The sequence below is a fragment of the Mauremys reevesii genome, linkage group 4, assembly GCF_016161935.1.
Source record: "Mauremys reevesii isolate NIE-2019 linkage group 4, ASM1616193v1, whole genome shotgun sequence".
Taxonomy (NCBI): domain Eukaryota; kingdom Metazoa; phylum Chordata; order Testudines; family Geoemydidae; genus Mauremys; species Mauremys reevesii.
This window is the reverse complement of record NC_052626.1, coordinates 112,599,158-112,614,203: the sequence shown is the minus strand read 5'-3', so window position 1 is coordinate 112,614,203 and position 15,046 is coordinate 112,599,158. Positions and strand designations below refer to the sequence as shown.

General features: G+C 51.8%; 1 protein-coding gene and 1 pseudogene across 8 annotated transcripts in view; one reads left to right on the top strand and one right to left on the bottom strand.

Moving 5' to 3' along the window:
- The first annotated feature begins 2,114 nt into the window (after positions 1 to 2,114).
- LOC120405450 lies at positions 2,115 to 2,267 on the top strand (annotated as a pseudogene).
- Positions 2,268 to 10,054: 7,787 nt separating this feature from the next.
- Positions 10,055 to 15,046, bottom strand: part of HRAS (HRas proto-oncogene, GTPase) — a 78,553-nt gene continuing 73,561 nt past the window's right edge. For all 8 annotated transcript variants that reach the window (XM_039538296.1, XM_039538302.1, XM_039538303.1 and 5 more), the window contains 2 exons: positions 13,347 to 13,471; positions 10,055 to 10,336 (listed from right to left, as the gene is read on the bottom strand). In XM_039538296.1, coding sequence (XP_039394230.1) covers positions 13,352 to 13,471 — 120 coding nt within the window. In that variant the 3' untranslated portion in view covers positions 10,055 to 10,336; positions 13,347 to 13,351. The remainder of the gene's footprint in view (positions 10,337 to 13,346; positions 13,472 to 15,046) is intronic.

The following is a 15,046-nucleotide window of genomic DNA, read 5'->3' as shown; positions in this document are numbered from 1 at the left end:
GGCTTAAACCTCACTGCTTGTTGTGGCTAGAAAGTGCGCTGGTGCACACGAGTCCCTGGGGGAGTTTTCTCACAGAGGCTGCTAACAGCAGAAAGTGAGTAGACAAAACCAACAAGTGAAAAGGAGCTCGGAGCAGCACTTCGATATTTTATTCTGCAGAGGTGCTGCAGGGCCCAGCTCTGTTAGGTTAAGTTTGCTTCCCCTGCCAATCCCCCCAGGGGAGCTGTAGAGGTCTCCTTGTCCAAAAAAAAAGAGCGAGGCCTTGCTCTGAAAGAGCTGTCCAGCACCTTGGGCAGCAAAGCTGCTTGCCATCAGGCTCCCAGGGACAGGAACAAGGAAAAAACACCCCAGGAGGCAGAGCTGGACTCAGGCATCTGGGGTCTACCCCCTTCCACTCTTCTCTAGACAAGGTCACATCACTGGCTGCCCCTAGAGCTTCAGCTCCTCCTTGCTCCAAAGAAACAGGAGCCTGGCTTAGAGCAGGGCTGCCTCCCTCCCCCACAGCAGTCAAGGGTTAGAGAGAGACTAGTGCCACGTGAGGCACGAGCAGCTCCCCAGGGTACAGAATGATTAAGATGAGCTTTTCCAAAGTGGTGCAAACTGCCTAATTTAGTAAGGGGCTTCTGCCAATCCCACCTCTTCCTTTAGGGTATGTCTGTAAATTCCAGCCCGTGGCCACCCAAGGGCTAGCTGCCCTGGAGCACGTACCTAGGATCCTGGCTGGGATCATGTTCAGGGTGGTGAATCCCCACCTGCCGCAGCTTCATGTCCGTGAGCTCAAGCAGAGCACGTTACAGCTATGTCTCCTTGAGCTGGAATCTACTTTACACCTGTTTGTTTCTCCAGTTGTTGCTCAGGCAGTAGCCTCAAATCCAAGTAGCTGCATATTCCCCAAATGGTAAGAGCAGGAAGTAAATGCTGCTGCCAACAGCATCGATACCGGTTAGAGCATAATTCTCTCAGACAAGTGCTATTACTAAGGTCTCTAACACCCCTTTTGAGTGCAGCTAGACCCATTAAATCAGCCATTTCACACCTGAGCTGCCACCACTGATTACAGGTTTCAAATGGCTAAAAAAAATTAACCTTGCACCCATGTGGTGGAGTGGGAGAAAAGCACAGGCCTAGAGCTGCCCCTCTGGAGGATCAATGTGGCTCTAAACAGATGTTGCCAGCAGGTTTGGTCATGGCCCAGGCCCTGGCAAGGCAGAGGAAACAGATCAATAGAAGATGATGCTGGGTGGGAGCCATTCATTGCAACTGCCCTGGACCAGCCTTAGAGGCACAACCCCTCCCCCGCCCCTCTTCAAAGAAACCACCAAGCAGCTGTTGCCAGCCACCTAAACAGGCTGAGATGTGAATTAAGGGTTCTACCCCCCCCCCCCCCCATAGTTCCCTACAGCTGAGCCATTGAAGCTGTGATGTGCAATAGATACTTTATAGCTCCCTTTTGTTTCTCCTCACCTCTAAGTGTGACATGGGTGCTTCAGGCCCAGAACTGCTCACGCTGTACCCCCAAGGCCTGGAGTCAGCTGGAAGCTTTAAGAGGCAGGAAGGAGGCAAATATCACCCACGCAGCAGCCCCTCCCTGACAAGCAGGGAATGGCACCTAGGTGTAGGCACTGACTGAAAACCCATGCTCTAGGGCTGTGGTTCTCAACCAGGGGTACGCAGAGGTCTTCCAGGGGGTACATCAACTCATCTAGCTTTCTAACGGGCTACAGGAAAAGCACTAGTGAAGTCAGTACAAACTAAAATATCCTACACTAACTTGTTTATACTGCTCTGTATACTGAAATGTAAGTACAATATTTATATTCCATGGCACAGATGAGAAAGTAAGCAATTTTCAGTAATAGTTTGCTGTGACGTTTGCTTACAAAATCAGACAAAAATACAAGTACTTCTCAAGTCAGGTAAAACGTGAGGGCACAAGACAAATCAGACACTAGTCTAGAAAGGTTGAAAAATGTTGCAGAACGCTGTGCAACATTACAGCCAACAGATGGCACCACATCCACACTAAGCCCTCTCTGATGCAGGAGCTCCCAGAACTATTCCATGCAGCACCACTGACCCCTGCACAAAACACCTGTCCCCTTCTCCCTTCCCATGTTCTTTCTTCCGCGTGATCACGAAGGTGGTTTTCCCAGGGTGAGGCTCATCCATTGCACTGCGGGTGTGCTGACCCCTGCGATTTCCCCAAATGCGGGAAACTCGACTGCATAATTTGTGGTAGTGGGGGACTGCGTTCGCACTCTCCCCTGGGGAAAAAAAAAAGGCAGGTGCTGGCCATTTAGTGCACTAGTTCTCCACCCCCTCCCTTTTAGCAATATGGGAAAGGCAGGGGGAGAGGTCCCCCTATGACTGACACACACACACACACCCCTTGTACTAGAGGACTGGTGACCCCTGTAGTGTTGATGCATGAGTGAGCTTTAGGTCTGAGACCTGCCTTTTAAGAGGGGAGGGGACATGCACCAATGAAGGCCTCATGGAACAAGGCCCAACCACTCTCAAAACACAACTGGCTTGTCCGGTCCCATTCCTTACTGCCTTAGCTCACACTTCAGAGGAGATCCAGACCAGCTGTACTCATTAGAAAGCTGGTGGGAGCTGTAAGAGCAGGGGTAAGCCCCTGGAGGTCTCAGCCAAGTCCAGCTCAGGGGAGCAGCTGCTGGGGCTGCCAGCACAGAGCAGATCCACACTGTATAAACATTGGTGCCCTATGTACAGTAGGAGCTAGACTATCACAGAAGCAGGTAGGGTAGGGATCCTCCATCCTTCTCAATGGGAGCGGCTTGGCACAGAGCTCTCATGAAAGCCTAGGCCCGGGTCCCGCTGTCCCAGGTGTTAGCCACCCTAGGAAATGCTGCAGGAAAGAGCCCTCAGCCACCCTAGGTTTAGATTGTAAAGTTTCCCCCTCCTAAGTAAGGTGCTGCAGGGAGGAAGCTCCCAGCCACACAGATTCTGCCCGTGCTAGGGGTCAAACTCTGCTAGAGCCCAGTGTTCAACCGTGGTTGGCCAACAGAGGCATGTTCCATGCTATTGCAATTGGAGCCTCCGTTCCCCGCTCTAGCTCTGGGAAAGAGCCATCCCTTCTACTGGCCGGAGCACTCGAGGGTTCCTGCCGTGGCTCACACCAGAGGTGTTGAACTGGCCTCAGCAATGAGGAGAAACAGAACAGACACGAGAGGTCAGGTCTTACCTTGACGATGAGTCTCAATGCATTTCTCATAGGCTCCCTGCAGTCTGGGACACGGCAGCAGCAGAACCAAATGCGGTTGATCCCCATCAGCCCATGCTGCTCCCCCCTTGCCACCTCAGCCTGCCCCGCCCACGGTTGCTATAAGCTTATTGACTGCAGCCTTCCACCCTCATAAATCAATGAGTCAGCACTAAATAATTGATGCTAAGTGGAGTCTGGAGTGGAGCCAAGCTAGAAAGCAAAGCTTTGGGCTATGTCAGGCTCCAGAGGCTGGGCCTGCCTCAGGGAAAGGACGGATAGCGCCGCGTCCGGTCCACGTGGCCAGAATAGGTCGCACAGTCATTGGATTCTGCAGCCTGCTCGAACCCTGCAAAGGGAAGGGGGACGTGGCACAGCAGGGGTCAGTCAATAGGCAGAAGGGGGCACTGCAGAGGCACACAGAGGCCTAGGAGAGGGATGCTAGGTAAAGAAGCCCTTTGAAGGCAGCACCTCAGTTCAGACTCAGTATTGGTCTCTGCTTCTCAGGCTCATAGACTCATAGAATATCAGGGTTGGAAGGGACCTCAGGAGGTCATCTAGTCCAACCCCCTGCTCAAAGCAGGACCAATCCCCAGACAGATTTTTGCCCAGATCCCTAAATGGCCCCCTCAAGGATTGAACTCACAACCCTGGGTTCAGCAGGCCAATGCTCAAACCACTGAGCTATCCCTCCCCCCTTTGGGAGCTCCTACCCACCAGCTCTTTTCCAGCCGGGTGGATGCTCCCTGCTGCCACAGACAAAGCGCTGAGCATTGGAGCTCAGACTTTGCCTGGGCACCCCCCTCCTTCCCTGCTCTTGTGAGCTTTTGGGGGCAGGGCCCCATCTCTCACGCTGGGCATGGACAATGCCTAGTGCAATGGAGAGCTGATCTCCACTGGAGCCTCTAGACGTTGCTGTCATACCAACCACCAACCTGGCAGGCAACCCTGCTGACAGCAAGTCTCAGCCAAACGGGCCCACAGTGCTTGCCTGGGGCCACTGGGCACGGCCCACAAACACTGGGAAATGCACTGTTCTTAGGCCTTGGCTTTTGTGCTGGATGGATTTACCTGCTAAGGCTCCATGAGTTCGTGCCTGAGCAGGTGCTGAGCAAAGCAGCTTGTAGCTACAGAGGGGCTCTGACATTATCAGAGAGTTCCACAGGGCAGCAAGCTGCACCAGAAGCGAGTGCGCGTGCGTTTCCTGTCGCTGCCCTTCCTCTTGCCTCAGGACTGCACTGGAGAGGGGACTTTGTCCCAGTTCAATAACCATCCCAGCTCCAAAGATCCATCAGCCCCTCCCACAGCTAGAGGTGAAATCCTGGGTCGAAATGCTGTTCTGTCTGTGCGCGCCAGGCCTGCATGCACTAGGATGATGGGAGATACCTCCTCGAGGTGTAAATGAAGCCACTGCAGTTCACTGGCTGCGAGAACAAAGAGTCCCAAACCCACAGGCTCCCCATGTCTCCTGCCAGTAACCAGTTGCAGGCGCCTATGAGATTAGCTCTGTCAGAGCTTTCCTCTGAGTCACAGCAGCCTGTATTTCAGCAAAGTGCAGCGCGTCACCCATCTCCCCTCGGCATGATGCGACCACCCTTCCTCCAGCAAAACACCCTGATAAAGATCACCAGGTTGAGCAACCCTCCGTCTACACCCCTATCTCATGACCGCAGCTGCACTCCACAGAAACACCACAGCTCACAGAAGCCAGGTTCAAAGCCAGAGGGGCCAGGGCAGGGCGTTTGCACTGCAGGGCTGTAAGATATACAACCTGTGAGCACCGCAGCTCAGGCTGGGCCCACCTTGGACTGCGGTCTAAGCCTTCCTGTCGTGGCCAGTCTTGTGCTAACAGCAAGCCTTGCTGCACACCAGCCTGAGCAACACAGCCCTGGAGTAAGCAATCCTGAGGGCCAACTGCCTGTCCATACACCAGTAGGTCTCTGTGGTTCAGACACAGCAACCAACTCCGCGTCAAATGGCTGCAGGATTCCCTGCGCCCAGCAATTCCTGGGATACAGCCATAAGCTAGGCTTCCACGTGCAAGAAGGGAGAACGAGTCGAGGCTACCCAGTCCAGCAGAGGGGCAGGTTCCCAGGTGCCTCTGGCTGATGCCTGTGGGGCCTCGCTTCAGTATATACACACCTTGCACCATCACCCAGAGTGGAGACTTCGCGGACTTTGCTACATCCCATCCCGAGTCCTTGCAGCTGCTCTCCAAGGGGTCTGCACACAATATATCGAGTTGTAAGGTGGGACCCAAGTCTGTCAGGCTTCTGAGGGCCCAAGCTGACCCAGGAAGTCACACTTCCACCTTGAACTCGCTTTCCTTGGGTAACCCCTCTGCACCAGCATTCACCCCCCTCTGAACCCCCAATGCCCCGAACTCCCCAGCCCAGCATCAGCAGGGTAAAGCAAATGGCTAATTAGTCATTACCCCAACTCCTCGGACCCAGTGTTGGGGAAACAGGAACCAGACAAACCAGAGCACATTTCCCTGGGAGTCTGTCTCTGCTCACACTCCAGAGAGGACAGACGGCCCTGATTTGGCCTGTAGCAACCTAAGGCTTTCCACTAACACAGGGTACAATGCAGGCATCCCATGCACCTGGAAAGGCCCCACAATCTCATTCCCTGCTGCCTTGCTGGAGACAATATGATGGGCTAATGTGTGTCGTTCCCCCTTTGCACATGGGAGTGGTGGGGAATAATTCCTAGACTATTAGTAAACCCCCTTTACCCCGCTCCCTCCCAGCCTCACTAACCTGGGACACCAGGAAAAAAAAACACACACTCTAAACACACCGCTGCTTTTTAATCCCCTACAGCCCTTGCCCAGTCCCAGCGCTGCTGCCACCATCCATCCCTCCCTTGCAGGGAACTACAGGCGCCGTTGCCAGTGTCCCTGTGAAATACAAAGCGAGCCCAGAAACAGCACAGCTCAGCGCAATTCCATTTCCAGAAAGATTGTAGCTCAGAGACAGAGCCGGACAATATCCCGCCATTGGTAGAAACTCTCTCACTGACTTCAAATGGCTTTGGAGCAGGCCCAGAGTGAGGAGTGCTCCTGCGACCAGCATCAAGGCTGCAGGACTCCATGACAGCTGCATTTGTGACTTCCCAGAGCCATCTGCCATTCAAGCTGGTTTTGAAGCATGGCGCTTTAGCTCATCCTGTCCATACTGGGTGGGGGCTTGGTTAAAATCAGGTAAGATTTCACTCTGATGGGCAGGATTCCTACAACATCAGCTGGCACAAACGCCAGAGAGCATCGCACACGCACCTGCTTGGGCTTTGACATGGGCTGGTCACTGACAGCAGACTTCTCTTTTGAAGGTGTGTTAAACCTTTGATACAGAGGTTGGGAATAATTTTAAGACGACATGCCACTTCCTCTCCCTTTTCTTATCAAAGTTTGGTCCAAATCCTGGCAACTGTTCATTCCTCTCTATAAAAGGAAGCCAGTCTTTTGAGACAAACCACGGTCTGGTTGTTAAGGCACTCGCTGGGGCCTCGGGAGACCCAGGTTCCAATTCCCAGCTCTGCCACTGACCTGCTGGGTGTCCTTGGGCGAATCACTCTACATCTATTTCCACTCCCTCCCTTTGTCTGTCTTGTCTGGTTAGTCTATAAGCATTTCAGGGTAGGGGGCCTTGTGTCTTCTGTGTCTGCACAGCATTCAGGAGGTGTGATTGCCACACATGTGGGCACACTATCACACAGGCAACAAAACGGAGGATATACAATGCAGCAGTGTTAGCTGCTTTGATTAACGGACGTGAAACATGGAGAGTTGACCACAGACACATTAAGCAACTTGAAATATTTCCCATGTCCTGTCTCCATTCTAGTCGGAAGACCCACTGGCAAGACAAAGTCTCCAACGTTAACATCCTGAAAAAAGGCAAAAATAACCAGCATCGAGGCAATGTTCAGCAAAGCTCTTCTTAGCTGGACAGGTCCCGTAGTCAGACTGGGCAACGACAGACTCCTGAAAAAAGTTTTCCCTGGTGAGCTGAAACTCGGAAAGCACAGCGGGCCAACGAAAAGGCTTCAGACACCCCCGTAAGCAGAATCTCACCTCATGCAGCCTAAATACCGATTACTTTGAAGACAGGCCCAGACAGATCTGAATGGAGAGCAACTATCAATAAAGGCTTTAAACACTGAGGAAGGCAGATGTGAAAAATGGATTAAAAAAAAAAAAAGGCCAACCTCATGCCAAGTCTTCAATGGGAGCCTACGTCTTTCTACATGATATCTGTCTGCCACCTTCCTCCTCAACCATTGGACTCCTCAGCCACATGGGAACACAAGGGATGCCATGACATCACCTGATACGATGGACAGCCATACAGACATACTGTGCTAGCTTTAATCTAGTTGGCAAAGCTAAAAACAGCAGTGACGCTGTGGCAGCGGCTGTGGCACGGGCTAGTTACCCGAGCACAATACTGCCTGGGATCCGGGGTACACTGACTAGCCTGTGCAGTTTTCAGCTGCACTAGCTAGATGAAAGCTTGCTGGTGCATGTTCTGAGTGCTCGCAGACACAGCCTGTGTTTGTACGGCACCCCACAGAGTGGGGCCCTCGGGGCTCGGATGCAGTCAGTCGGGTTCCTCGCTGAAGCTGCTGCCGCGTAATATCGAATCTCAGCTTTCATTTGAAAACATGGCGACCATAAAATCTAGAGATTTAAAGAGCACTCCCAAGTCATGACTCAAGCGTAACAGATACAGAGAGGTCTGTGAGTGTGCTGAGCACTCAGAGGTGTCAACTGCCCCAATCATCTCAGCAAGGAGTTAACTCAGATACCCAGTGGTGATAATTTAGGGTACCTACAGAGCAAAGAAAAGCCTGCGGCACCAAGTCACAGTCAGCTCAGACTCGGTGCCACAGGTTTTTCTTTGCAGTGTAGATATACCCGCCAATGTCAGCATTGTTTCCTTTCACTCCTCACATGAGGGGAGGGTCACAGCTCTGCACAATTTATGGTACGTGATGGCTCCTTCTGGCAACTGACATGGGTGAAGCTTATTTTGTGGGCGGAGCATGGAAGAGCACCACCACTTCACCCCCCTGCCCGCAATGCCAATGGGGGCCTTTATGCACTCATGGAATTTAAGATCTCACCATCTCATCCACTCCTGAGTGCCTCAGTAGCACCAGCTGAATCCCCTGCTGGGAGGACTGGCTCAGTGATGCATAACCACTGACAAACTAGGCAGACACCCTGCCTGGGTCCAGTCCCAAAGGGTGGACACGGCAGCTGCCCGAAGCACGCACCCAGCTTTATCAGAGGAGATGCAAATCCAGCAGGCACGCCGATGGGACAAGCAGGTGACCAGGAAAACTAAATAAAAGCACTTTGAGAAAGAGAAAATTTAATAACTTTTCAAGGCATCGCTTGGGTTTGTTCAACACTGGAGCAGCTACACCCCCCTTGCCACATAAAGCCACATTAAGTGCCTGTGGACATCTGACCTTTAACCTTGTCAGTGGTTGCTGAGCATCTGGTTTGGGTCTTGCGAGGAGCTTTAGTACAGTAAGTAGATTCCTTGTGCTCTTGGTTCACCTGTAATTAGCCACACTAGGTATAGTCACAGATTTACGTACACGTGCAATATAGGTGACAGCCACAAGATCCAAGCTGTACAGGCATAGCAGGGTCACAGTTAGCCAGCTGCTGCCAAAGAGGAGGCTAGCAGGGAACAGACGCAGACACATCTATGGCAGAGGGGCCCCATCCTGCCTCCAGAACGTACAAACGTTTCAAAACAGTCACATGGACAAAACCAGCCCCATCCCAGGAAAGAGCAGTTGAAAGTGGCCAAATCAATGAGCTGACAGTATATACAATTACTCTCCCATGACTCTTTCCCTCCCCGGCTCCCAAACACGACACTAGGGAATGGAAACAGCTCCTACTGTTCGAAAGTGTCCACGGAGGAGAAATCAAATCGCAGCAGCAGAAAGCAACACACAGTAAATCCTGGTGCTGGCTCAGAAAAACACCAGGCTTAGAATTCACATCAAATGCGACCCCACTCTACCCACCAGGTGCAGAGCAGTGATTTATATACAAGCTTTCTCAGCCCCACAGAAATATAACATGGCACATGTTGACGGGCATCGTTCCTCCATCACTCTGAGGGCAGACCCAGGCACGCAGTGAACTCCCACCAGACTAAAACTCAGCTCCCTGCAAAGACATTCACTGGACTTCTCCTACTTCCTAGGAAGGGGCAAGAGAGAGAAGCATTATAGAAGCGATGGTGGTTACAAAGACAACTTCCCGTCTCCAGAGCAGCATACACCTCACAAAACATGATCAGAGCAAACCAACCCATGGGAATTGGGGACTTTCAGTTAGTGTAGGACCTACTATAAACAGAGCACCTCCATATTTTATCTTCAAATCCCAACCTCGCCCCAACCATCTTTCCAGAAAATCACCCATGCCCTTTTGGGCACAGAATGACCATCCTAATTCTCTCTCCGCTATAGGCTTGCAGTAACCCTGGATAGGACCTTTCTGGTGGGGAGCTCTGAAGAGGTTTTTTCTCTCTAGAGACCAAGGGATAGTCATACTGGCCCTCACACCACACGGCCTTTTCTAAAATCGAGGTGCCCCATATCTCCAGGACAATCACTGACAGGTTCCAGAACAGATGGGTTATGCTCAGCTGAGCCACCTTCAAAATCGGCTGGCTGCCACTAGAACCTCAACCAATCAAGGAAGTTCACCCCCCGACACACCTTCCACACCCTCCACCCACAAAAACCAGCAGCAGCAGCCACCTCTGAAGTAGGACAGAGCCACAGAGACCATTTGTGGAGACCATCAAATAATAATTTACTGTGATTCAATCTGTGGCTTTGTACAGTTGCTGGGAGAGGAGGAGGCAAAAGGAGACGGGGAGAGGGGAAAAAAGTCGCTTGTCACAGGCCTTGATGAAGTTTGAGACAGTCCATGCAGGGCTCAAGATACCCTCCTCCTGGTCTCCCTCCTCCCCCATACTCCTCCCCTGAATCCGTTTGCTGCTTCTTTTGTTTCACCTCTGTCCGCGTGCTCCGCACAGTGGAAAACCCTCCAAGTCACGGTCCGGTCAACTGAAATGAGAAGGGGGAGGAGGAACTAGAATCAGCAGCTATCCTTATGCTACCCTCCGCCAGCCGCTACCCAGCCCTTCAGTTCCCACTACCTCCTGCAGAGGGAACTTGAAATGTTACACAGGGCTTGGGAGAACATGTTCATTTTTGAGAGTTTAAGCCCCTGCTCGGCAAAGTACATGCTTGACCTTAAACATGCGCTTAAGAGAGACACTTTGCTGAACAGGGCTTTATGCTGGGATTTGAGTACCTATCTCCCTTAGGCACCTTTCAAGACTCCAGCCTTTATGGATAACGGGCATTTTAACGTGGACGAGGAGCATGCTGGTGCTGCACCCTTGCAGGGCATGTTCCACCCACAAATCTCCACCTATTGGACGAAGGTGGGAAAATATCAGCATCTCCTCTCCCAGATGGAGCGCAGGCAAGGCAAACCTTTTATATTGCTGGCTAAAAGATTCACAGCTGGGTGCCAAAGAGAAGCTGAGCACATGCAGCTCCCTGGGCTTCAGGGGGGATTGTGGGTGCTCAGCACCTCTAACAAATCAGGTCCCACAATGAGGCAAGAGCAGAGTCAGGAATCAAACCCAGGCTCTCGACTCCTAGGTCCCATCTGCCCCCAGCCACCAATACATCTTTGCCTCTCTTTTCCCGGCACTTCTGATTTTACTCCCCTTCTACTCTTGGCCTTTACCAGATACTGCATCTAAAGGGAGCTGAGTGCCCTGGTGCCTAGGTTCTAATTCCTTCCTTGGCCACTGATTAATGGCACCATGGATAAGTCACTTCACCGCTCTGTACCTCAGTTTACTCATCATAAAAATGGGTGCACTGTCCCTCAGCTACATCACAGGGGCACTGCAAGGTTCACTGATAAAACAGCTCTGATTTTACTCCCCTGCTGTTGGTCACGGCTGCTGTGCTGAATTATACAATTCGCTGGAACATTTTGGGAAAGTGTGTCAGAAAGACGCTCTCCCAGTTAAAAGCTGTATTGTGGTTTGCACTGCAAATAAATACAGGTAAAGAGGCTCCGCTTTCCTCCACGTAGAGAAAGAGCTGGACAGACACCCTGCAGCATCGTGTGGATTTCTGCTGCCTGCTCGGTATTTAAGTGTCAGTTTTCTGTCACTGCAGGGAAATGGTAAAGGCTCTTCAATGCCACTGGGATGTGGGGAACTCACACAATAGTTAGATCAAAACATTTTCAAGGTCCCTTTGGAAAGATTGTCCATATCAGTGACAGACGCCAGCCCCAATCCTGCTTCGGCAGCACAATCCCCCCTGGTGAGGCAGAGGGGAACGGTAGTTTAAGGAGATGTTTGGAGCTGTGTGCGCGCTTTCAGCTGAAAACGATCACCGCCAGAGCAGGAAACGAGCCCCACCACTCGTATCCCCATCCGGAGGAAATGCTTCCGAACATCTGGATTATCTGAACATCTGGAAACCTCCCACAACAATAGCTGCACTCGGTCCAGCACGAGGATCAGTCCCACTGGGAGATCTCGTCCAGGATCCACTTTCCCCTCAGCAGAGAGCCATGGGGCGGGGCACTCCACTATTTTTGTTTAAAGAGAGAGAATGTGGTGGGGGGGGCCTTGGGGAAGAGCTCTGCTGAGCTCAGCCTTGCCAGAGGCGGTGCTTCGAGATAAAATGGAGGAAGACAGCTGCCGCTCTTTAGCAGAGTTCCTGGAACTGGATAATCCCAGCTTTTCCCCTGGGAATTTAGAACCTGTTAAAGGAGATGGAGGAACAGCTCTGGTGCCTGGAGTCCTCTATTCTCCAGGGAAATGGCTCATCAGGGGCAGCAGCAGTGCAAGCTTCCCTGACTAGCACACTTCAGCCCCAGCCCTTCGGGGATAGAGGCTAGTTCAGTTTCTCTGGCCCATTCCGCCCTTGCTCTCTCTGCTGACACTGCTGCAAGAGAGCCTCATTACCAGGGTAGTTTTGGTGACATGGAAAGCTGGCCAGTGGGAAGTGGACTAAAGCCACCATGCTCATTCCATGCTGGCCACGAGAGAGCTGATAGCAGCCTTTGCTCGCTGCCATCCGGGGCCGGATTCCACAGGATCCTTTTACTTAATCAAAAGTTTAAAAAAAGAAAGCCAGACATCCAACTCTGGCTCTGACTAGTATGATGTATAAAGGCAAGCAGCCCTTTCATGACACTGTTGGCAGCATGTCTACACTGGAGCTGGGGAGGTAAATTCCCACCCTAGCTGTGAGGGGAAGGGAATTCCTTTTACTGGACCAACCTCTGCTGGTGCCAGAGACAAGCTCTTGAGCTCCACAGCCCTTGTCTCTTTCTCCAAAAGAAGTTGGTCCAATAAGAGAGAGAGAGAGAGAGATTGCCTCTCACCCACCTTGTCTCCCTCACACACTGGGACCAACACGGGTATAACAGCCCTGCAAACAACTTTGAATCAGAAATGCAGTCCCAGCCCCGCTTACCCAGACTGCTGTAGGGAGAGGGGGTACAAGGGAATCATGGAGCTGCTCACTTCCTTCACCTCCCCGCTGTTACCACAGGGGGGTAGTGGTGGGGTGTAATGGAACCTGACTTCATTTGCAGCTAGAGCTGTGGGGAGGGGGGGTGCCAATTATTTTCCATAGGAAATTTTGAAAAATTGTGGGGTTCCCCCCCCTTTTAATGAAAAACAAAAAAATAGAGAAAAAAATACATCTTTAGTAAAAATGTGTCAGTTTTTTTGTTTTAAAACTGATAATCTTTACCAAAAAAATCCTGCATTTTTAAATGAAAATTGTTCGGTTTTTCATAAACAAACAAAAACCACCAGAAAATGTTGACCAAAGCAAGGGTTTTCTGAGGAAATGTTTGTTTTGGCCGATGAGTTTTTTTTGTTGGGGGGGAAAAAAGGGTTCAATGAAATCATTTCAACCTGCTTTTTTTGCAGCCTGGTACATCGTCAATGAATCCCTGCCTCCGGCAATGCCTAGCTGCAGCCCACACCCATCTCTGGCACACACCTCTCCCTCTCACAGGGCTCACCTTGGTCATGATATCACACATTTACAATTCATGCAGCCTGGGCCACTTTCATCCGGTGGATTCAGCTTGCGTAGTTTGTGCTGCCGGATCTCCCGCACTAAGGTATAGAAGGCGTCTTCAACACCCTGGAAGAGAGGCACAATATTCCGCTCAAAAAGCGCCACAGCCGCTCGGAAAAAGGGTGGAGGTGGGGGCAGATGGATCTAGGGGACCACTAGGAGTCCCCTGCAAGTGGGTTTTGACTCAAGTTAAAGGGATGAAACTGCAAAGAAATCAGAGGAATCCCAGGAAATGGTTCCTCCTGGCAAAAGGTGGCACAAAACTACCAGGCTACCAAAGGAAATGGAGGCTCCATCTCTAGGGACACCTAAAACGAGACTGGACATCCCACTAGAAACTGTATGTGGACTAACAGCCCTGAGCCGACTGCCTTTTTCCCATCTCTAACTCTCCAAACCAGGGGCACTCCCCCCAGAACCTGCACCCATACGTAACGTGTGCCCGTCACATGGACGGCAGGATGAGGAGCTTAGCAAAACAACTCAGGATCAGACAGCTAGGCAGTGAACGTAAGGACTAGCCCACAGCCCTGCAGAAAGCTTCGTTTCAACACAGCAGACATCAACGCCCTTCTGTTGAACATCCAGCCCCTTAACACACCTCTCGCCCCCTGAGGCATGCACATGGGGAAACTCAGCAGCAAACCACGTTGGGCCAAGGAGCACAAACTCCTGGCCCTTCCTCTGGACTGAACCAGAAGCCAAGACTCAGCCGTGGACTGGGTTTGGTTAACACATTCTCTTATATTTCAGTGTGGGGCTGAGCACACGCTCGTCTGTAGCACAAACCCGAGAGGACCCTCTTCTTGTTCTGTGCTAGCCCCCGAGGGCTTGCAATCCAGAGCCGTTTGTTACAGGTGCCCTCTCGCCCTTCTGCAGCCGCTTCTTGGGCGCTTTCCTCACAACCAGGCAGACTGACCCGACAGGCGTTATGGGGCCATGCAGCATGGCCCCAAAAGAGACCAGCAGCAGAGGCTACGGGACCAAAGGGAGTGAAGATCAAGGTGCAATTTAAAATCATATGGGACTGCAGGCGTTCACTGACTCTATGGACTTTATGTACCACATAGCCCTCCCTACGCCCCACGTGACCCACTCGGAGCTGTGCAAGCCTGTGATGTAGCCCTCCCTACAGCAAGGAGGCACAGCTCTTCTCTAGGGCAATGGGATAACCCCTGTATACGTGTGTGTGTCTCTATACATATGTCTGCAGGATCAGTGACCTGAGAATACACCTAAGGATGAAAAGTTAGGAGATGAACACAGGGAAGCTGCACAAAGGTTCACTGGAAACAATCTGCTGCCAATGCCAGCCTAGGACCCACCCAACTGCAGCATGTGGGTGCCTTTTTAACCCTTTTTTTGTAATCCCTCCCGTGAGTTGGGTGCTGGTCAAACGTCCCAGATCAAGGGCCCTGAAGGACAAAGTCCTCCCTCTGTCCAAAGGGCAAGCAGCATCCCCACAACCCTCTGCCTGCCTGTCTCAGCCCTGACCTGCGGGGACCTAGCAGCAAGAAGGCCTATTCAACCCCAGGCCTCTCTGCTGAGACTACCAATAAGAGCTCCCATTAGTGCCAATCGGGGAAAGTGTGGACCGATTCCACACAGGCTACCCTGTGGCCACGCCTTTCCAGCCTGTGC